The 22217-nt window shown below is 41.7% G+C and overlaps 2 protein-coding genes across 5 annotated transcripts; one reads left to right on the forward strand and one right to left on the reverse strand.

Moving 5' to 3' along the window:
- Positions 1-1125: 1125 nt before the first annotated feature.
- Positions 1126-12090, reverse strand: srrm2 (serine/arginine repetitive matrix 2). 3 transcript variants are annotated; one of them, XM_016663913.1, is made up of 14 exons: positions 11895-12090; positions 9751-10002; positions 9480-9575; positions 8913-9098; positions 8423-8506; positions 8271-8336; positions 8158-8184; positions 7963-8076; positions 6980-7118; positions 3980-6048; positions 2245-2862; positions 2092-2166; positions 1616-1723; positions 1126-1496 (listed from the first exon to the last, which is right to left on the reverse strand). In XM_016663913.1, the coding sequence occupies exons 2-14, from the start codon at positions 9996-9998 to the stop codon at positions 1442-1444; spliced, it is 3885 nt and encodes a 1294-aa protein (XP_016519399.1). In that variant the 5' UTR covers positions 9999-10002; positions 11895-12090; the 3' UTR covers positions 1126-1441. The 3 variants fall into 3 exon arrangements, with proteins under 3 accessions (XP_016519399.1, XP_016519400.1, XP_007577857.1); XM_016663914.1 differs by having other exon boundaries at positions 6980-7115; positions 8271-8339; XM_007577795.2 differs by having other exon boundaries at positions 8271-8339.
- Positions 12091-13277: 1187 nt separating this feature from the next.
- On the forward strand, positions 13278-20306 carry arl6ip1 (ARL6 interacting reticulophagy regulator 1). 2 transcript variants are annotated; one of them, XM_016663915.1, is made up of 7 exons: positions 13278-13443; positions 15179-15312; positions 15964-16083; positions 17355-17472; positions 18217-18301; positions 19506-19629; positions 20042-20306. In XM_016663915.1, the coding sequence occupies exons 1-6, from the start codon at positions 13408-13410 to the stop codon at positions 19622-19624; spliced, it is 612 nt and encodes a 203-aa protein (XP_016519401.1). In that variant the 5' UTR covers positions 13278-13407; the 3' UTR covers positions 19625-19629; positions 20042-20306. The 2 variants fall into 2 exon arrangements, with proteins under 2 accessions (XP_016519401.1, XP_007577858.1); XM_007577796.2 differs by having other exon boundaries at positions 19506-20306.
- Positions 20307-22217: the final 1911 nt, after the last annotated feature.

Consider the following 22217-nt stretch of genomic DNA (forward strand, 5'->3'; position numbering starts at 1 on the left):
GGGAGTTGCATCCTGTCACGGTCTGCGTTGAGAAACAGAGAGTTTTCCAAAACCTCAGAATTTCTGCTACCTGCTCAAGTTTTAATCCTCGTTATTGAATTTTGATCTAAAATATCAGATGAAATTCAGGAAATCGTATTTTTTAGGCCAGAGAAAATGCAGATGGTTTTAAAATGACACATAGACTACGTGTTAAATATGCAAAATAGTTCTTTCAACAGATCAGGTAACTTTAGTTTTATTCTGATGGGCAGAAGGATAAAGTTTGGGTTGTAAATGTCTCAGACTTGCTCTAATCCAGGGTGTCCAAAGTGTGGCTCAGGGGCCATTTGCGGTCCTTGGAGCAGCTTTGTGTGGCTCTTTATTTTAGTTATGGTTTACTCCATTACTGAGGCAGATGGAGACTTTTAGTGGATTTTCTTTGTACATTTTCAATAACAAATTTACATCTTAGAAAAGTTTAGGTACAAAACAAACATTTTTCTTTTATAAGCTGTGCGTCTTGTCTTTTTAATTTCATTTTAATGTCATAGTAAGTAGGGCAAAAATCCCCAGCAACTTTTAACATCAAAACAGACTAAGTCACACCCAATAATCACAATGTGTTAAATCCAATTACAGGTCTTATTTTCGCTCCAGCATAATTTCCATTTGCCTGGTTTATCATTTTTCTCTTTCTACCAAAAACTGGATGACAAAAGTCTTCAGTCTGTTGTTTCGGTCTCAACCAGACCCTTTTTCTGAAGGTTTACAGAAATTTCATAATTCATTTTATTTGCTGTTCCTGTTTTATTTATTTTGGATATTTAAGATGTCTTCCAGTTTGATGTAAAAATGTTAGAATTTAAATTTTATTGGTTTTTGAGAATGTTTTCTTGCATTACTATTAGTTGAAATGGTCTCAAAACAACTTTGTTTATGGCAACAACTTCTGGGACAATTTATCATCCATCAAAGTTTATCACAACAGGCCAAGTTATATAAATAAGTTAAACTGATTTTTTTAAGTTCTCCTTATAATACTGAGCTGGAATTTGAGATAAAAGCTGATAATCTACACTGATCCAAGAGTTCAATTATTAAACTAGTAAAAATGCATAAAAACCAAGAAAATTTCCACCCAAATAAAATGTACAATTACTTTTTATTAATACGATGAATCATTTTCAACAAAAGACATTACCCTAGTTTCAGTTTCTGCTCACATTGCATGGAATCGTTTACCTGTTACATAATAATAACCAAAATACAGACAGCTCATATCTACAGGAAGGACGACACTCAGCACAGGTACAGTTAGGTTGAGGCGGCTGCAGCCTGCGACGCTCCACTAAAACAAAAACAGATCACTGCAGGAGCAGTTCTCCAAACCCAGTGCTGGAGTCCAGGCTGGCAGGACGAGGAAGAGGAGAAGGAGGAAGGATGTGTTTCTGATGATCGCTCATTTTCTCCTCCTGCTGCTGGACGAGGATCTGGGCGACCGCCGGCCTGCGCTCCTGCAGGAAAAACAGAAACACCTTCAGGAAAGTCTCACCGAGGCCGAACAACACGACAGAATACAGATTTATTTATTCGGAACTGAACTAGGATTGGAAATCAGGAAGTTTCTGCTGACCTGGGAGCGGGAGAGGAGCGAGCAGCTCGGATGTGTCTGGGAGGAGAATAACTGAGAGAACGGGAATCTCTGAGAGAGTCGGCCGGGACGCGGTGAGGCCGCGCAGGGCTGAGGGGGAAACAACAGCAGCTGCATTAAACTCACACAGTACATACACAGGGCAGAGGAGGCAGAGAAGGAAGGAAGGAAAGAAGGAAGGAAACATGTCTGCCTGAAAGCAAGAACAGGAAAACAAAGGACAGAAGGGCTGGGAAGGAAGGAAGGAGGGAGGGAGGGAGGAAGGGAGGGAGGAAGGAAGGGAAAAAGGGAAGAGGAAGGAGGTAAAGAAAGAAGGAAGGAAACAGACAAAGGAAGGAGAGGATGCAGGCTCTGTCTCAAACTTTAGTCCATCATAACTGAATAAACATAAACTGATTTTATTCCAGAATTTGGTCTAGTTAAATCACATCATTTCTTCTCCTCCAGACGAGCGTTACCTGTTTTTCTTGGCTTCCCCTTCATCGCTGGATGAGGAAGAGGAGGACTGGGAGCTTCGTCCTTTCTCCGGCTTCCTGTTGAGAAGGAAACAGTTTGATGAGGAAACCAATGGATCCAAAACACCCGTCGGTTCCTCAGCTGCTCCTGCTCACCCTTTGCCCTGCTCCGCCTCCGAGTCAGAGCTGTCTGAAGACGAAGACGAGGATGATGAAGAGGAGGACGATGATGAAGACGAGGAGGATGAAGAGGAGCTGGAGCTGCTGCTCCTGCTGGCCTTCTCCTTCCCGTTCACAGCAGCATCCTTCCTGGTGGCTGTCGGTGACTGCTTCCCTTCGGGACCAGCCGGTGGCTGCCTGCCTTCTGATTGGCTGACGGCCGACGACCTCCTGATGGCGTCATGAGGCCGGCGCGGGTCGGACGGCGAGCTTCTTCGGCCCGGTGCTGCCGCGGCTCGGGCGGAGTCCCTGGGAGGAGCTTGAGCCGACAAAGATCGACCCGCAGGCTTCCCGTCGTCCGGGAGCGGCCTCTCTCTCTCCGCCAGAGGCTTCACCTCCTTCCTGTCCGGCGGCAGAGAAGGAGACGAGGAAGAGGAGGAGCTGGACGAGGAGGAGCTGGACGAGGAGGAGGAAGAGGACGACCTTTGGGGCGGGGAGGCGACCTTAGGAGGGGGTCTCTCTGGCTGCCGGCCCCTCTCTCGCTCCCTCTGCCTGTCTGTGGAGGGCGAGCGACTGGCCCGCCGCCGCTGCTGAGGAGACGGAGAGCGGCGGAACCTGGAGGCAGAAACGGCAACGTTTCAACATTTCAGGGCGTTGATAAAAAACTAATCTGTTCTTTTCTAAGCTGTGTGACGGACAAACAGGCTGATTTCCTCCATGTCAGTCAAAACAACATCAGTGACTCTCTTCCTACACAGGAAGGAAACGGCCACAAAATATGAAATATCTTCATTACCTTCATCAGTGCTACGCTCAAATTAAGTTCTCTGAATGTCAATATGTGGATAAAATCTCTAAGGAGGGAATTTAATCCATTAATTTAGAAGAATTTAAATAATCCATAAATTAACAAACGTTAGACTTTGGAACAGTTCTGGGTTCACTTCTGCTAATCAGCTAATAGCAGAGCTAATTTTCTTTTAGTGATTTAGCGATTCTGCTGACTTTGAAAATGTTTATGTTGTAACAATTCAATTCAAAAATATTTTTTTTGATCCCAAAGGGAAATTAATTGTTGATGTTTTACATTAAATATCTGTGTTTTACACCAACTGGTTTTATTTTTCACATTGGGTTTAGTAACTGAGCCAGGTGAAGGTCGCTGTCATGACAAGCGTACGCCAGCAGGTGTCACTGTTAGCATTCCAGCTAAATACCCTGAAACTCTGATGGTGGAACAGAAAACACATGAACATCTGAGTTCATGTAGAAAAACTGTTCCCTTCTGAAGGTCATTACATTATTTTCCTTTGAGTGTTTATTCAGGAATATCACAGATGAGAAGTGTTGTTTTCCTTAAATTTGGAGGTGAACCACTCTCTACCTTTTGGTAAACATAAACAGCCTTAGATGTCTGTTAATGGAAACATTACAGTGGCTTAATAGCCTATAAAAAAGGGTTATAATCTGCTTCATCAAAGTGAAGACAGCAGGTAAGACACGTGGGGTGTCTCAGGGTTCAGTCCTGGGACCCCTCCTATTTAAATCTATATGCTCCCACCGGTTCAGGTTAAAACAGGAAATAAGAATAGTTACCATAACTACGCAGATGATGCACAGCTCTACAACCCACCCAGTCACTGATCAGATGCTTGGAACAGATAAATGTGTATGAACGTTTCCTTTTAAGCTTGTATTGTTGACGGCATGTTCATAACTTTACTCGCATTACCTGCTGGGGGGACTTGGCCGTCTGAGGATTCTTGACGTGGATCTAGTGCGTCTCCTTGGACTTTTAGGCCTAGATATAGGCCTGGAACCACTGCGTCGTCTTGGGCTTCTGGGCCTAGAACCGCTACGGCGTCTCAGATTTCTCAGCCTGGACCCACTACGCCGCCTCGGACTTCTGGGTCTAGAACCACTGCGTCTTCTCGGAGGACTTCTGGGCCTAGAGCCGTAGCGTCGTCTCGGAGGACTTCTGGGCCTAGATCCGCTGCGTCTTCTCAGAGGACTTCTGGGCCTAGATCCGCTGCGTCTTCTCAGAGGACTTCTGGGCCTAGATCCGCTGCATCTTCTCGGAGGACTTCTGGACCGGCTCCTTCTGACTATTCTGTCCCATTCTCGTCCCTTGTCCCTGTCACGGTCTGATGGGAACGGAGGCGGTGACGTTCTTCTGGACCGGGACGGGGGTTCCTGATACTGCCTTGGAGGAGTGCGGGTGGCTGGTGGGATGGTAGCGGTCCTCTGGGCTGGAGAGCGTGGGCTCCTGGTGTTGGGGCTGGCCCTTGTGGTCCTCTTGGAGGCGTCCTTGTCCTTCGCCCTGTCCCCAGCTCTGGCCTCAGGCGGAGAGAACTTCCTGCCTCGGCTGTTTTCGGGTCTTCTGGGTGGGGAGGGAGACGGACTCTGGCTTTCCACCTGCGTGGGGCTGTACCGCTCTTGTCCTTTAGCTTGAGACGGGCGATCCTGGGCAGGATCTCTGAGCGGTGGTCTTTCACGCTCGGGTTTGTCCGGTCCAGGTTCTCGGTGGGGACGCCTGGGTCCGTCGCCTTCAGAACCAGCGGCGTTTTCTTTCCTCCCATTGGCCAGAAACCTTTCAACAGCAGCTCCAATGGCCGACGGCGCACTTTTCCTATGAATGCTTCCATCTTGTTCTGGTGATGCAGTTTTATCTGCGTTATCCTCGTCCTCAGAGGAAGATGAAGAGGAGGAGGAGGACGAAGAGGAGGATGAGGAGCTGTCACTGTCACTATCGCTGCTGCTGCTACTGCTGCTTTCTGTTTGTTTCAGCTTCTCCCGTCTTTTCTCTCTCACTGGGCTCCTCTGCTTCTCCGGAGGTCTGGACCCGTCCCCTCTACCGTCGGCAGTCGGCCCGCCGTCTTTCCTACGTTTCTCAACACTTTCTTCCTTTTGCTTATTCAAATGCCTGTCTGTCGATCGTTCTTTGTGCGTTTCTTGTCTCCTCTCAATCTGGCTTCCATTGTTGCAGGATGGGGACAAAGTTGGCGATGGGAAATCCCGGGCGCCTGTCATCCTGTCTCCTCTCTGTTGGCGAGGAGACGGTTGTCTCTCTCTATCCTGCCGCTGAGCTTCACCTTTCTTGACGTCCCTTTCATTTCGTCCCCGTGTCTTTGACTGAATGTCCTTCTCACTTGTACGTTCTTTATCTCCACTCCTTCCTCTTCGGGCCCGTTCCTTTTCAGGAGGAGGAGACGGAGACGAAGAGTCATGTCTCGTCGTTCTGTGTTTGTTCCCGTCTTTTTCCCGCTCAGGGACCCTGCTTCTTTCGCCCCTTGTTTCCTGCTGAGGAGGCGGAGGAGAAGGAGAACAGGAAGACGAAGAGGAGGGCTCCCGTCTGATCCTCTGAGGTACTTTCTCCTTCTCTGTGTTTCTGATTTCTCGACTCTTTGACCGCCTCCCCTTCTCATTGTTTCTAGATTGATCTCTTTTGTCCACCTCCACGCTCCTGGAGCGCCTCCTCTTCTCCATCTCCACGCTCCTGGAGCGCCTCCTCTTCTCCATCTCCACGCTCCTGGAGCGCCTCCTCTTCTCCATCTCTACGCTCCTGGAGCGCCTCCTCTTCTCCGTCTCCTGATTCCTGGAGTGCTGTCTTGAGTCCATGTCCATGCTCCTGGTCTGCCCTTTTTCTCGCTCCCTTTGTTTGCTTCTGGATTTTCTTGCTCTCCCCCGATCAACATTTCTGTCTTTCTCTGGAGACGGAGAGGGGGACGAGGAGTCATGTCTCCTTTTGGTCTTCTCCGTCTCCCGGCGTTGCTCTTTCTCCCTCTCAGGATTGGGCTTCCTCTGCATGACAAGGGAAAACATGTTTGAAATCGTCCTTTAGACATTCTCACTCTAAATCACACCGGTACAGTTTTCAATAAGGATGCGTTCACTCTGTAATCAAACTCTAGTTGGCTTAGGAAGTCTGGTTCGGCTGTGAGGAGTGAATGCTAAGCTAACTCTGGTCGTCCAAACCTCGGTCTGTTTTCGGTTGAAGTGAACTCTGGTTCGGTTTGAATGTGAACGCCAAGCGGACTGGAGACTGCTCCAAAAGCAGGAAGTGGACCACAGAGCAGGGCATTCTGGGTAACCAAAACAAACGCACTAGCCTAGTGCTAGCGGGAAAAGTGACTCCTGGTCTTTAGCCAGAGACAAAAGAGAAATCCTCCAACCGCTGAAATCTGATGCCTCTATTTTTGCTTCCATTTTGTGAAGTTGGGTTCAGTGTGGTTTTTTTGTTTTAGAGGTTTTGGTGTCGTTTCCTTCAATAGTTCTTGTTGCAGCGCTGTTCCCCTACAGGTGAGGAGGGGAACAGGTTGCTCAAAGAGTTTGGTTCGTTTGACTCAGTGCAGTGTGAAAGAGAACTGCACCAGCTGAAAATACAGCAAATGTTGTAATTTTGGTCCTGAGTCAAACCGAGTCTACTGGACAATCAGGTGTGAAAACACCCTAAATCTGTCCGTGCTGAATGTAAAAGATAAAAGCTGATTACCCAGGCAGAAAAAGACCCTTTCATACTACCCTGAATCTTGAGGATGGAGTTTTCAGGGGAAAACGTACTAAACATTTCTACTCTGAATGTTACTCTAAACCTCATTTCCTTTAGTCAGGAAGCTAGTAAGTACTAGTAAGCTAGTAAAACAGAAACGCTGAGTGGAGACGGAGGTATTTCTGGGGGATGAAGGTTCGGGTAGCATAATGGAGAGTTGTTAATGAATCGGTGAACTCTCACCCCGTCGCCCGCTCGACGCTGTGGGCTGCGCTCCTCAGAGCCACGGCGCCTCCTGTCTGGCGACCGCCCCTTTCTGCCTTCTGTGGTTTTTGCGGTTTGGTCCTTTGGATGCGATCTGGAAGGAGGTGGAGATCTGCTGCTGTGAACAACAGGAACAAAATAAAACATCAGCTTCTGCCTGTGATTCTGGAAGTTTATAGTACTGGATAAAAGTAAATTATTTTTATTTAAATGGAGTCAGGCTCCCTCACAATCTTTAAAAATTATTGAAATGTTTACAAAATCTTAATTTATTCCAGCAAATTTAATTATCCAAAAAACAAATTTATCGATGGATTTATAGATTTATTAAACACTGATATATTTAAGCCCTTATTTCTGATAAATGCTTGCCATAGCTTTGAGGTAAATCAGTTTGTCTTATTAAATATTGTAATTTTAGAGTAACTTAACAGCCAGTATAAAATTAACAGTAGAAATGTATCACTAATAATAATACACCTTGAACAGATTTAGTGAAATAAATCAACTTTTCAATAAATTTCTAATTAATTGCGATAGCATCTGTTGTTGTCCAGGCTGTCCGAATGTCTTATACATCAATTCAAAATCAAAAATGCTTTATCCACCTACAAGATAAATTAAATCTTGTTGTAACGTTTATTAAATCAAAATAAGTGTTTAATATTTAAATCTCCAAGCAGAATTAAAGATGTGTGTCAACCAAAGGATTTTGTTTTAAACGGCTCAGAGATCTGATAAGAGTTGTGATCATAATCGTGGTTCTGGATGTTGAGCAGCTGGAAATATCTTTTTCTTCATACCTCTGATTCGTAACCATGGCAACAAGCTATTATTTTCATAACTGCTGATTACCATCTCAGAAACCCAAATAACTGCTGGACTACGACCACAGACGGCTAAATAAAGTTTTTCTGAGCTGAATATGAAGATAACAGCGATGAAGGGCGTTCGGTTCAGACCTGTGATCTGAACTCGAGGAGACGCTTCTGCGCCGACCCGACTTCGATTTCGGAGGACTGGAACTTCCACTCCTTCTTTTCTTTTTCGACACTTTCTGCTTCTCATCTGAGGAACTAAACACAAAGGATGGAACATTAGAAATCAGTCCACAGATGAGCTCAGAAGACGTTTAAAAAGAGTTGAACAGCAGCTACCTGTCGTCTTCGTCCTCTGATGCCTCCCTGAAACAGAATCACATGAAGCATCAACATGAATATAAGGACAGCAGGAGAGACGTTTTGTTTAAAGGAGGACAATGGAGTTGTACCGTTTCTTTTTCTTCTTTTTGGATTTCTTCTTCTCTTTGTGCGGAGATGAGGACGAACTCTCTGAGCTGCTTCAAAGTCAAACCAGTAAAATCTCAGATGGATCCTCATAATTCTGTCCTTCCTTCTTAACAAATCAGCATCACTTCCTCACCTTTCTCTGTTCTTGTTTTTCTTTTTCTTCTTCCGGCTGCGCTTCTTAGGAGGAGAATCTGAGTCATCTGAATCTTCCACCAAGCTGCCACACAGAGAGACATTATAAACGGCGACTCCTTCAGCAGTGAAATAAATTCACACTGGCTGCGTTTCCATCGACATTTCGACAATAAGTTTCCTCAATAGAAACATGGAAATTTAGAAAAAAAACTCTTGTTTTTTGATCAAACGTTTTGCGCTGGATGAGGTGTTTTTGTTTGGCCGTATCAAAATTAGTTTATCTTGCAAAACTGCAATGGAAAGATTTTTTGCCTCATGATCAACAAGTAGTTGGAGGATGATGGTATGACATGTTTTTTACTGACTTATCACATGAACAAACTAATTCACATGTGATTTTAATTGAGTTTTTCTGACATTAGCGGAATATTAGAGTTTGTGGACATTAGTAACAGAAATGCTGCAACATTGTGAGTGCTCCTGCTCACATGTATTTCTGCTGCTGCAGTTTCTCCCGCTCCAGACGTTCCTGCTCCCGCTTCTCTTTCTCCTTTTCCTTGCGGTCAGCGTGGAAGGACGACCCGTCCACGTAGTCGCTGGAGATGCCGAAAGCGGCACGAAGACGGTCGTTCTTCTGCTGGTTGGCTGCAGCCAGGGCGTGTGTTTCTGTCACACTGGAAGGACAAGAAATCAGTCAGTAAAAGAACAAATCAGAATCTGTATCTGTGCAGCAAAAAACTCTCATTTGATATTGTTGTTATTGCCAAAATGTCACAGTTTCTCCTTAATATATTAGAAAACATTCTGGTTCCATCTAATGAAAGACTATGAGTCCATTATTCTTTTGGAAAAATATATTATTGTTATTAAGCCAAACATATTTTAGAATTACAGTCTAAAAGTTAAACCATTTCATCTGAGCAGAAAACATTGTTTTAGGGAGACTCTAGCTGGACTTGGAGGTTTTTCTTGTTATTTTCCTTCAGGTTCCTACAGAGATGGCTTCCAACATGAACACAGCCTGTGCATGACGCATGCTTTAGTTTTGTGCTCACGTTGGTTTCTGAGCGGCAGCGGGAGGCGGCTCCTCCTTCTCCTGCAGCATCATGCGGAAACTGTTCACCTTCTCCTCGATCTCCTCGGCCGAATATCTGAGCAAGAGAAGAAACAGCAGTCAGATCGTCAGTATACAGAACAAGAATTCAATTTTTTACATTTCAAATCACAAATCTAAAAAGACTTGCTTTTTTAAAGATCAAATTAGAGCAATAAATAGAAAAGCAGGAAATATTGCTAAAAATCGTCAGTAAAAGCTTTTTTCTTCACCCTTGCTCCTCCATCATGTCCTGCAGCTCAGCGCATTTGACCTCCAGCTGCCTCTTGCGCTGGTGCTCCAGGATGTCGGCGTTGGGCTGCCGGTTCAGCTGACTCTCCAGCCGCTCGCGGTCCTTCTCGTCGCGCTCGCCTCCGCGCTCGTCTCGGGGCCTTTTGACCCGCAGGCTTGACAGGTTGCGCTGCACGTAGCCATTGGTGCCGCTGCCCCGAGGAGTCGTCAGGCCAATACCATTGTACATGGCTCTGGATGGATCAAACGTTATGATTGAACCGATAATGCCGTAAGCATTCAGACAGAAAGTTATTTATTTTTAAATCTACTCACACTCTTCTCTAGTGAAATAACAATACATGACTGTAATAAAGGGTATAAATCAGCTTGTTTGGTTTTAATCTGTCATCAGAACAAACTGGTCCAAACAGGGATTAAAAATATGATGTTAGTCTCTTTAAGTACCCAAATACAAGAATTCAACTTGTGTGACATGTGAGATGATTAATTAGCAAGGTCAAAGTCTGGGTCCAATCAAAACTAAAAGATAAGTTCTGAAATGCCAGAAAAATTTGTGATAATTGTGACTATTATTTAATTTGAATGATGAGTAGTTTTTGTTGCCGTTTTTAGTTATAAAAATACCAAATTCTCTACCAAAACTGACACTGATTGGCTAAATGAAATAAGCCAATCAGTTTTACGCTACAAGTAAAACGACATTTAATCCAACCAAACAAAAAGGCAGCACATTCACCAAGGAATGTGTCTGATGAAGGAGCCACTGATGTTTTTTAAAATAAGTAATTTTTGTGTCTGTCACTGGTTTAATTCAGTAGTTTATGTTTTAATCTTCACACAATTTAAAAAAAAAAAGATTCATCTCCCTGGCAGATTTAAGGTGATATTTTAATCTTACCAACATCTTAAATGTCTAGAAACAATATTAGTGTCTTATTGCGGTCCGGCCAGAGTCCTGATTAGTTTCTGATCCAGGAAGTAAGGATTAGGGTGAAGTTTTCCAGAATCAGAGATTTATGATTTGCTGTAAACGATGCGTCATCAAAAATACAAGGGGAAAAATACAAAATCCATTTAAGAAATTACTAAAAGGCCTTTGATTGTTGTAATAAAAATAAATGCTTTTTCATTCATTATTAAAACCCCCCACAATTTTTAAAATGTAAATTAAAAACAGCTTTTCCTACAGAAATAGCATCCCTTTTATATAGTCTTAATATCTTTTTGGAGATGTACGTTTCATTTTTAATCAGAAACAAACTCATTGATACAATAAAAGTGTCTTAAAATTTAATTCTGAGTCAGACTGTACATAATCCAAGTATAATTTTTAAAAATTACACTTATTTTTTTGTTCTGTCAGATAAGATAATTTACTTTGATTTCTGAAAATGTTGCTAACAAACCTATTATCATCACAGCTTGTGTTTAAGGTTTTTCCTAATCCTACACTATATTTGTATTAAAATAATCACCTCACATCACATTTATTGATCCCCATCAGTTCCACCAAAAAAGTTCCACCAAATTTTTCCAAGGGCCACATTTTGTTTTCCCAGCAAACAAAATTGTTAAAAGAAATCTGATATTTTACGAATGATTAACAATGTTGTCTTTAACGCAGACCACTATGATACACAGTGCCCAGACATTCAACAGTATAATTGTCCTTCATAAACTGCAGTTGAAAGGTTTCTGCTCCTCATAAAGGAACACCTCCACCAATCCAGAACACAATAATTCCGGGAGACATTTTGTTGACAGCTTCTTTGTTCGATCTGGGCCTCCAGATAGTAAAATGCTGAGGATATTTCAGTCTTTCTGGCCTTTTTTAAAACGAACACTGTCACCATAAATTTATATTTTTGGTCAGAAAAAACGGTTATATTTGTCGCGCTTTGGCACGTGCGTCAAATTAGGCCCGTCGAAGCTAGTTTTCATGAACGTTAATAAAAATCATGAGAATCCAAATAAAATCGACATTTAACTCATCATATATATTATCCTTAACGAATGATTGTCTAGACAGTTAATTAACTATTACGTTTAGGATATATTTAGCTCTGTTAAGAAAGAGGCCTTCTTATTACCAGCTAAGCTAGCTAACGTAATCATTACGTACCAGCAATCTTTCTCCAGGAGAAACCTTAGCAAGATGGCTCGTTAAAGAGTCTGGTATTTGATAACTTCCCGTAGAACCACTCAGCAACACTAATCTTAACGACAACCGTTTGAGTAAAAGTGTGGCAAAATAAAAGAAATGCTGCTAGCTTCAGCTAACAGGTTCGCTTTGCAACTACAGGATGAAATCCGTCTACGTCACACGTATGTTCGCACGTTTAAACTGCGGCGTTCAGGTACTGGAGGAAAGGAGAGCTCTTCTCTTGTTTGTAATTTAAAAAATAATGATTGATGCAACAAATTTTCTCAATATTCAACTTGATCAATAACCCTGATGAATAGGCTGTGCCAGAGGTCTTGTTGAAATATGAGATTATATATACGATCTTAAGAGTCAATATCACCTATATACTATGTATAACAAAGAACTTGTTTAATCTTAATTAATATTATTGCATTATTATTACTAATTTGAAAAAATAATTAATTTATACCAGGGAAAATACATTTTATCATGACTCTTATCTAAGTATCATCAAAGAGTTGTTGTGGATGGTGATGCTGTGAGCACTAGATAGTAAGGATTTTCAATAGCAGTCAGTCTCGCCTCTGACTGAATACTGTTGCTGCATGACAGTTTCATAACTGTCATGACATGCTAACAGCTCGATATCTGGGCAGCAGGGGTGATATTCCACTGTAGCATATTTTGGATTTCACCATAATTTGTTGGCAACCGGTCCTCTTTAAATCTCTCTCTCACCATACGGTTAGAAAGATGGATGGAAGGAAGAGATGGTTTCAACTTCCTCCTTCTCTCTGCTCTTTGGTCCTACTCTACATCCAGAAAGCCTTCTTTTCAACTCTGGGATTTGGGGTCATAGTTCATTACTATTTGAGCTTATGGGATCCTAATCAGCTGCACAAAGTTGTAAACTACATGATAATATGTCATAACAACTGTCTAAGAGTGAGAAAGTAACTGCAAATATTCTTTCAGTTGCACAGCATCCAGAGCCAGAGAGAATAATTGTCCAAACATGCAACACATCAATCAAAAACTATGAACAAAATTCTTCAGAACTAACATAACAACGCTTCGCCAAACTGCTGCCCCCATAAGCGGCACAATTACAATTTTATCTCACAAAAACTAAGCAGTGTATCATAATTATTAGGTAAATATATTTTATTTTCCATCTAATTGTCAGAAAAGCAATTTATATATGTATATATAAAAAATGTGGTTGTAGTTCAAAAAAAGTTTTACATGCGAAAGAACCACGGTTGATCTTGTTTCCTGGATTTAGACCAGTAAAACTTCATATCCCAGAATGCACCAAGAGGAGGGTGTGACGCAGTCAAATAAAAATTCCCTGCGTCAGTCGTCGACCGTTAGAGACGCTGCAGTAGCAGGTGGAGGGTGTTGTAATCTGTCGTCCTGCGGGTCGTTTCTCTGGAAAAGAACCTGATTAAGTTAAGCTCACAGAACCGAACCGAACCCTTCAGTGAAAATGGCTGAAAGCGACAACAAAAGCGCAAATCTTTTAGTAAGTATGATGGGCCTTTTTTTTTAAGATCGGCTCTGATTGATCTGGGAGCGTTAGCATAGTTAGCCGAAGCTACTGCTAATCTCTGTTCTCCCGCTGCGGAGGCTGGTGGTGAGTTTGTGCAACTGGTTTGAATTATGACACAGTTTTTTTAGAGACACTTAAATAAACATTAGACTCTAATCATTATCTTTAAGCTACCCACCACATCGCTTCCGCGGGTTTTGGCCGCAGCTAGCGTGAGGAAGCTCGGAGGGTTTATCTTCAGCGCGTTCATCCTCTCGGAAACGTTACAGATTCAGTTTGACGACCTTTGTCTCGGTTTGATCGGTTCAAATCAGATTGGTTTAGTTTGTTCAGACATCATTTCCCCGGTTTGATTTCTGCTACGTCTTGTGAAAGATTTTTTTTTTCATATATAGCTGCTTATCTTTGTGAAGGCCCTCACATCCAGGAGCACCAACTTAAAAACAGCTCTAACCCCCATTTAGTACTAATCAGTTTAGTCGTACACCATTTTTATTTAATTTAATAAATTAATTAAAAAGCCATGTTTAACTGTTTTTAAATATTATGCCTGGATTTTTAGTAGGCTGTTTTTATAATATTCCTATAGCTTAATTTAAGAAAATTATTTTCCATCTAATTGCTTTGTTTCAAGAAGGATTCCTTTAGCGTATCCTTAATGGGTGCAAGACCAGGGTAGAACTGAACAAAGATCTGGAGACTGCAATAAGACCTTGGTTCCAATAAGTAGCAGATGAACCTGCACATTTTCCTGAGTGGTCTATGTAATCCCTGACCTATGACCCCAATCTAGGAGAAGTTGAAAAGGAGGCTTCATGGATGCAGAGAGAGAAGGAGGAAGTTCAATCTCTTTAATTACTCCCAATAGAGAAGGATCATATGCTCTGTGGCCAGACTGAGGTTTAAAGTGTCAAAAGAAATGAGGTGGATGAGCAGAGCTGCTTAAAACTGATGGAGTCAGGTATTATTGAGCTGAATAAAACTGTGTTTGTAAGCTAAACTGAGCTTATCATTGTAACTCTGAGCATGGCTTTCTGTCGAAAATTGGATTGAAATTTGTTAGATGATTTATTTATTTTTTTCCCTGAATGCAGCTTACAGAGGATCATTTAAATAGGTCAGGAGTCTGTTAGCAACTGGAGGAAGGTTGAAGGTTTGGCTGAATAAAACCATTTAAAGACTGATGTTATTTAGCAATTCAAAAGGTGGAAATAATTTTGTAGAGCGGGGTTTCCCAACCTTGGTCCCAGGAATGCCGCCCTGCGTGATGAAGAGCGTTCTCTGCTGTAACACACCTGATTCAGATGAAGGAAATGCAGCAGCAGCCGGTTGATCAGGTGAAATCAGGTGTGCTGACTCAAGGAAACGCCTAAAACATGCAGCGATGGGACGTTCCTGTCATTTAATGCAGAGATGCATTTCCTACATTTAGTTGTTTTGTTTCATGGAAAAGAAAATGTAACTTACATCAAACCAATAAAAGAGGGAAAATTTTCCTGTTTGATCAGGAACACAAAGAGCCAGAAAGTTGAGTGGAAGGAAAAAGGTTCACAAGCAGCAGGATTAAGTGGTTGACTGGTTCTGGCCCACGTCTCCGCAATAAAATCCTGCGGTATTAAGTTTAGATTAATGGAATAAATGTTTTAATTTGAGTTGAACCTGAATTGCATGTTACTAAAGTTCAGTGTGTGTGCGTGTGCACGCGCAGGCTCAGGAAACGGCCCAGCTGGAGGAGCAGCTCCAGGGCTGGAGGGAGGTGATCCTAGCCGGAGATCGGGTTCTGCGCTGGGAGAAGCCCTGGTTCCCTGGAGCTCTGGTTGGTGCGACCACCGTGGTTTTCCTGTGAGTCCGCTTCACATCGCAGCGTTACCCAGACGACGTTAACAAGTCTTAAACTATCTGAATGCGAATGTTACATGACTAAATGGTCTAAATTTCTCCGTTTTACACTTGGAGATGTTTAAACCCGTATAAATGTTTGTACATCCTGCCTGCATGGCGTCTGCTTGTCTCACTGTGTTCTGAGTTTAAACAGCTCCGATTTGGTTTAGTTTAGGTTTTTGTTTCCGTTTCCATCATTTTTTAACTAACTGCACAGTTAGAGGTCCACCTTTGTGTGTAAGCAGAGCAGGCATCTAAAAATATCTGTCATCCTGTCTGCTACAGAGAGAATGTTTTGGTTGTAAAATGTTTTTGCGTTTGCTTCCTTTGAGCTGCTGACTGATTCTGACTTTGCTCTTTTTAGTTCCTGCTTCTGGTTTCTCAGCTGAACTGAAGAAAATGTAAAGTTCTTGTTTAAGGGAGTGTCATTTATTCCAGGCTGGGCTTGATCTTCAGTTTCCTTCATTTATCAGTTTATTTAACAAGAAGTTCCTGTTTTATTCTCTGAGTTTGATCATCAGCAGCAGATCAATAACAGGAAGCTGAAGCGTCGACTCCATTAGCGCCCTTCAGGCTGGGCCGCCTGATGATGACTTCCTGTTTGCTCTGCAGGCTGATTTACTACCTGGACCCGTCGGTGCTGACTGGACTGTCCTGCGCCGTCATGCTGCTCTGCCTGGCTGATTACTTTGTTCCCACCGTTGCTCTCAAAGTGTTCGGCTCCAATAAGTGGTAAGAGCTCACGCTGCTTCCCAACCAGAGGACATTTTGTTCTCTAGAAGTTTCCTCACTTTCGGATTTAAATGTTCTAGCCTGTAAAAAACTGGGTCAAAGTCCTCATAAAAGCACCAGTAAGAAAGCTGAAGTTCAGAATTGTTGATTTTAGTTTCAGTTCTGCTGCGTTTACTGCTGTGACCTTAAAGCAGCCCACAGTCTCCCTGGGCTTTGACTAGACTCCAGCTGGGTGGCGGTGTGTATTAACGGCTGAAAACAAGACGACCGACTCAGGATAGAGTTTCATTCTGCTGGACCTTCATCTTCCAGCTGTCGTCCCGAGCCTGATGATCCTCTTAATCAAACTTGTTGCTATAGCAACAGAAATGAACACTGGAAGTAAAAGACTGTAATCTGACTGTTAATAAAAACCCAAGATCCAGTTTATTAGAAAATTAGAATAAAAGCTAATTAAACGTGGGGCGACTGAATGGTACTGATGCGTACTGTTTAGTGCTTTCATTGGTCTGGGCTCCTTTTGCATGAATTACTGCATCAATGTGGCAATAAATAAATTTCACACATGCTCATCTTTTTATCATGTTTTCCTTCCACTACACCACGTGTCAAACTCGAGGCCCGCCGTAGCTCTCTGTTGTTTTCATGATTTTGCAACAAAGTTAAAGTCACACAAAATAGACAGATCCCTGCAGTCTGATGTGAAACTGAGTTGATTGCAAATTTTCAGCAAAAATTGTGAAAAACATTGGGTGTAAGTGATGCCAACTCCCACCTGCAGGTGGCAGTATCTCTTCCTGCTGCTGACTTGATGTCGTTATAATCAATGATCGATACAAAAAGTCACATTTACTGTCAGAGGTGCAAATATTTCTAAATTAGCTTCACAAAATCTGTAACTTTTGTGAAGTTACACAAGTTTGAGTTGCTTTGATAAACTTCTGATGATGGAGTGAAACGCGGAGCTGCAGCGGCGGGTCGGGGGGAAGACGAGCCGCCGGCCCGGTTCTGGTTCCTCTGGGCTCATCTCCAACCGGGACTGAAATAGAAATGCTGGCTCAGCAGAAATAAAGAGCGCTGAGATTTTCTCACCCGAGAAGGAAACTGAAGAAGTCAACAGTTCACACCTGAATATGGAACAAGTTTGGCTTTTTAATATGAGGATAATAAAGATTTAGGAGCAGTTTTTCTGGAATCGCACTGAAAGTTTTCGTACTTGAATGTATTTTTGAAGTTGCTGCTGTGTAATTTGAGCTCCGGTTTGTGTGCAGGACCACGGAGCAGCAGCAGCGTTTCCATGAGATCTGCAACAACCTGGTGAGGAGCGAGCGCCGCGTCGTCGGCTGGTGGAAGCGTCTCTGCGCCCTGAAAGAGGAGAAACCCAAAGTGGTTCGTTTTTACTCCGTTTGTCGCCCTGACAGCTGTGTGCTCTGCTGCAGCACATCGACGAGCCTTTTCTGGGTTTCAGATAAAAATATCAGCTGACTCGACTCAGCTGCTCCACTTTGCTCAAACTGGGTTACACGCTGCAGGAACTGGGTTGATTCACTTCAGCCTCCAGGTGATGGCTAATCGTGAACCTGGCAGTTTGAGCTGCTCATGCAGAACCTGATTAGACGGAGGAGGGTTTGATGAAGTGGTTTCAGCCCAAGATGCACCGATCTGTTTTTTTCACTTCTGATGCTGATATCTGAGGTCTGGTGTTGACAGAAAAACAGCTGAACTGACTTTAAACAGGCAGAAATGTCCTGAATTACACATTTATTATTTAACTCTGCAGCAGCACAACACACCAAACACTGCTAGCTTCACTAGCTTGGCCAAACAAGTAAAATCACACAACTTTAATTTGTTAAATTGGGAGTTAAACAGCCAGTATAACTTAAACTGACAAGTAACAGGTTGACTATTTTGGTCAAACATGCAAGAATAAACTGCTACAAACCTTCTTACAAATGGTTCATAAAGTAGGAATTTTAAGTATAATATAAATAATAAAGCCTGATGTTGTATAATTGGACTGAATAGATCTGCCCTGATGTATCAGGCTCATTGATCCCTGATCTATAACTGTTTTATTGGTCTGGTTTTGGTGCCTCTCAGTGTCTGTATGATACTGTTTTCTCTCTGCAGTACTTTGCCTCGGTGATCAGCGGCCTGCTGGCGGTGGCCTGGATCGGACAGCAGGTCCACAACCTCTTCCTCACCTACCTGATCGGTAAGACTGCCCCCATGTGGCCACTGGCCTCTGCATCAAGCTGCTGATTTCTGCTGAACCAGGTTCATCTGCCCTGCTGAAGTCTCTGTGTAACTCTGTAAACATCCTGAGTCTGTTTTACCTGCCCGGCTGCTGCTCAGGATTAGAAAGCCTTTTGATAAATGATCAACGTACCTTCCAGTAACTGTGACGCGTCATCAGCTGCATGCGCTCAGGCATGCTGGGTTTGAGTTAAGACACGACTGCCGTCTGACACTTCTAAGAATAATAAGCTGAATGATTATAGTTTTCTCCTGTTGCTGCAGCAGCTGCCATTACACGACTGACTGCTAAAACCTGGTTTACGTTTTTTAACTCAGTTTTAAGAAATGAGGAAAATCCCCAGAAATCATCAGATCTTTCTCACTGACAGACATCACACCTGATGCTGATGGTGTTTGTAAATTGACTTTTGAGAGAAGGTGTAGACAATAAGATTTTTTTCTTTCATTCAAACATTTTGCTTGTTGTTTTTAAACTAATTGAATGAAATAAATCTCTATCATGTGACACACATGCTCCACTTTTATTAATCGAGTCAGGAAAATGACAAAGATGCAAAGAATCTTAACAGGGACAAAATGTTTTACTATGGTCAACATTACGACAGCTAGATAAAAAGATCCCAGGTTTTAATTTAAAGAAAATGATGAGGTAGTAGGTCAGTTATGCCAGCTTGACTTGGACATTAACATGTTCCTGCTGTTCAGTTTGATGTCTTTCCGTTCATTTGGCACTAAAATAAGGCGACCTACGCTCTGACCGATCATCAGCAGGGCAGATGATTAAATCAGGTAATCTACCGCTTATTAATAGGTTATTACCTATTAATAACATAAAGTGAACATCAAGCCAGAAAACCTGAAAGTGTATCAGATGGTTCTGCTTGGGGTCGTATTTCCTGTTCTCTGTGGGTGAAATTTGTACATTTTTGGCATTAATGTTCCCTATGTGGTTGAACGTCATCTCTGCTCTTTTGGCTAGTTTTTGTGAGAGATTCCTACTCATTGGAACAGTTTGGGTTTTGTTGACATGAGTCAATGAAAAGTAATGGAGCCGCTAGCTATAGCGGCTAATGGAGCCACTAGCTCCTCCATACACCAGCTCCTGTTAGTGGGGATGTAAATACTTAAGGAAATGTGTTGATGTTTTGTACTGTCTGCAGTGAGCTTTCTGCTGCTGCTGCCGGGTCTGAACCAGCATGGCGTCATCTCCAAGTACACCGCCATGGCCAAGAGGGAGATCAACAAGCTGCTCAAGCAAAAGGAGAAGAAGAACCAGTAGAGGAAGTGTGCAAAATGGAGAGAAGAGAAGAGAAGAAAGTTTGTAGAAAAGAAAAAGCAAAAACCAGAAGTTTGTGTCTGAGCAAAAAGCACTTTGTTTCCACACATCGGATAAGTTTAATTTCTTCACACTTCCCACCGTGTGACATTCAACCGTCATCACCCTTCCACAGGCACCATGACGTTAATCACGTGTGAAAAATCCTTTTTTCATAGATCAGCTGTGCTTTGTTTCACAGTCAGCAATGCTTTAAGCCATTCCCTCGGATTAGACGGAGACTACTGAGCAGTTCACTCATTGCTGCATATTTTAACCTGTTTATTCACAGTAATTCTTTCAGGGGGGCTTAGTTGGGGTAAAATGGCAGAATATGAACGTTTTTATGTTTGTGCTTTGTTGCTTTATATTTGAACACAGTGCTGAAAACTAACTGGATTTAAAGCTGAGCTAATCAGGAGAGGAGCTGCCTGGAGATGGAGGTTCTGCTGTATCTGCTGGATGAAAACGGATCGGATGATGCTTTTAAAACCACAGAGATGTGACGTTAAGGGGGGTCTCTGTTGAAGACTGTCCTGTCTTGTTAGACATTTCTTTTCTTATTTATGTGTTTGATCTCTTTTCTGTTCTCATTTCATTGTCTTTGTGAGATCCCAGCAATCAATAAAGTTTGATTTTAAATGACTGGTGGCTTCTGAGGCTCATCCTGAAATGTTTTGAATGGTAGCTCAAAGCAGCAACGTCTGAGGAATCCTTTCATTTTTCCTTATCGTCGTGAACTCATCCACTTGGCATTAATCTGAAAAGCAGCGATGGCGGTTTCTCTGGAGGAGCTGGAGAGTTGCCTACGCTCAACATTTAATGCAATTTTTGCAACTTTTCTGCAAATCTAAACCTTTGTTCAAAGCTGCCAAAATTCATGATTATATTCTGTATAAATTTAGACCAGTCGGTCTGTTCCATCTTTTTCTGATTTCAGAAACTTTTCTGCTGGTTCCTGTTGCAGATTTCTACCACATGTCTGACAGCAGGAGTTGTTTCCCTGCAGGGCTGCTTTTAATTTCTTTACATTCTCAAAGTGAAGATCTGCCAAACAAAACCTAAAGAGACATGTTACTGCTGAACAAAGGTCATGGGGGGAATACTTAGTTTTATGGATGTTTTTTAATTTGATGAAACTGCATGAAATATGAGTCTGCTTAAATATAATATTTTTGCATAAAGTGCATGTGGTTGCTTGGCAACAGAAAACAGGAAAAAACATTTGCATATAAGATCTCAGTGAATCACTTATCTACTGACCTGAAAGATTCCCATTTTGCTCCTGTGTTGAATGCAGGAGCAAAATGGAAATATGTGGGTAAAACATTTTTATGTTTAACAATGGTTATACTTTATACTGTTCATATGCTTGCAATGGATAAAATATGAACCATAAATGTGAACCTGTTTTATTTTTTCCTAATTCCTTCCCTATTTGTTTCACTTCTTTCTTCTTTTACTCCCACCATCTTCCTTGTGTTCATCCTTGTCCTCCTTTTCATTGTGTTCGTACTATTTTCTACATTTTCTACTCTTACCCACAACCTTCCTTCCAGTTTCAGTTACAGAAAATTTTCCATTTTAAAGTGAACTCAAAACACTGGAGACTCTAGAAAAAGTAGGGAAAAGAAGGAAATTGCATGAAGTCTGACTAAGGTCACATCTACAATTCAATGATATTTACATGAGAAAATAAATTAGAAGAAATTAGTTTAATTTTACGAAAAACAAAGTTCAGAAAAAACTAACAAAACTTAATCGGTGTATGGTTCGTTCTTTGTTTTTTTCGTTTCAAAATATGTTTTTTTTGTTTTTAAAACAAGTAAATCCAGGATTTACTTCCTGGATTTTTTCTGTGAAGAACCCAGAGAGGGCCCATGTGAAATAAAGTATACTTTATTAGTATATTTCAAACATACTTAAATTTGTGAAAGTACACTTTAAGTATACTACGTATTAAGTATACTACCTATAAGTATATCTGAAGTATACTAAAAGTATACTTGTACCAATTTCAAAATTAGAACTTTAAACACACTTAAATATAATTGTACCAAAATACACTTTTAATATATTAAATAAAAGTATACTTTAAGTGAACAAAATATATATTTGCCCAAGTGTAAATATACACTTTCTCAAGTGTATTTAAAATATATTTTGTGTATATTTAAAAATATATGCTCAAAATAGAATTTTTTTTAAAATTCACTTAACACTACTTTAGATTATTAATTTCAGTATGTTTTAAATTACATCTCATTGTAAATTTTATTCTAATAAAGTATGCCTTTTTAAATTTTCTTTATTTAACCAGGTGGACCCTGTTGAGATCCAGATTTCATTTTCAAGAGGGACCTGGGCAGAAGTCTGCATCACGCAGCAACCTGATTACAAAATAAAACTAATACATATGCAGAAGTATGTCTTTTAGGCACCTTTAAAGTGTGTTTAATGTAATAAGTAGGCATACTTTTTAAGTACCTAAAAAGTGTGAATTTTTAAGTGCCTTAATAATATTTTACTATTTATTAAAATTGCATACAATAAAAAA

This window comes from Poecilia formosa, unplaced genomic scaffold (genome assembly GCF_000485575.1).
Source record: "Poecilia formosa unplaced genomic scaffold, Poecilia_formosa-5.1.2 Scaffold455, whole genome shotgun sequence".
NCBI classification, from domain to species: domain Eukaryota; kingdom Metazoa; phylum Chordata; class Actinopteri; order Cyprinodontiformes; family Poeciliidae; genus Poecilia; species Poecilia formosa.

Excerpts from the sequence above, each read along its gene's own strand:
- srrm2 (XM_007577795.2), bottom strand. The coding sequence starts at position 9,998 with ATGTACAATGGTATTGGCCTGACGACTCCTCGGGGCAGCGGCACCAAT. Across the intron at positions 9,576-9,750 it reads GACATGATGGAGGAGCAAGG|ATATTCGGCCGAGGAGATCG; the intron begins GTGAAGAAAAAA and ends TCTCTTGCTCAG. Across the intron at positions 6,049-6,979 it reads AGCGTCGAGCGGGCGACGGG|AGGAAGCCCAATCCTGAGAG; the intron begins GTGAGAGTTCAC and ends CTTGTCATGCAG.
- arl6ip1 (XM_007577796.2), top strand. The coding sequence starts at position 13,408 with ATGGCTGAAAGCGACAACAAAAGCGCAAATCTTTTA. Across the intron at positions 15,313-15,963 it reads GCGACCACCGTGGTTTTCCT|GCTGATTTACTACCTGGACC; the intron begins GTGAGTCCGCTT and ends TTTGCTCTGCAG. Across the intron at positions 16,084-17,354 it reads GTGTTCGGCTCCAATAAGTG|GACCACGGAGCAGCAGCAGC; the intron begins GTAAGAGCTCAC and ends GTTTGTGTGCAG.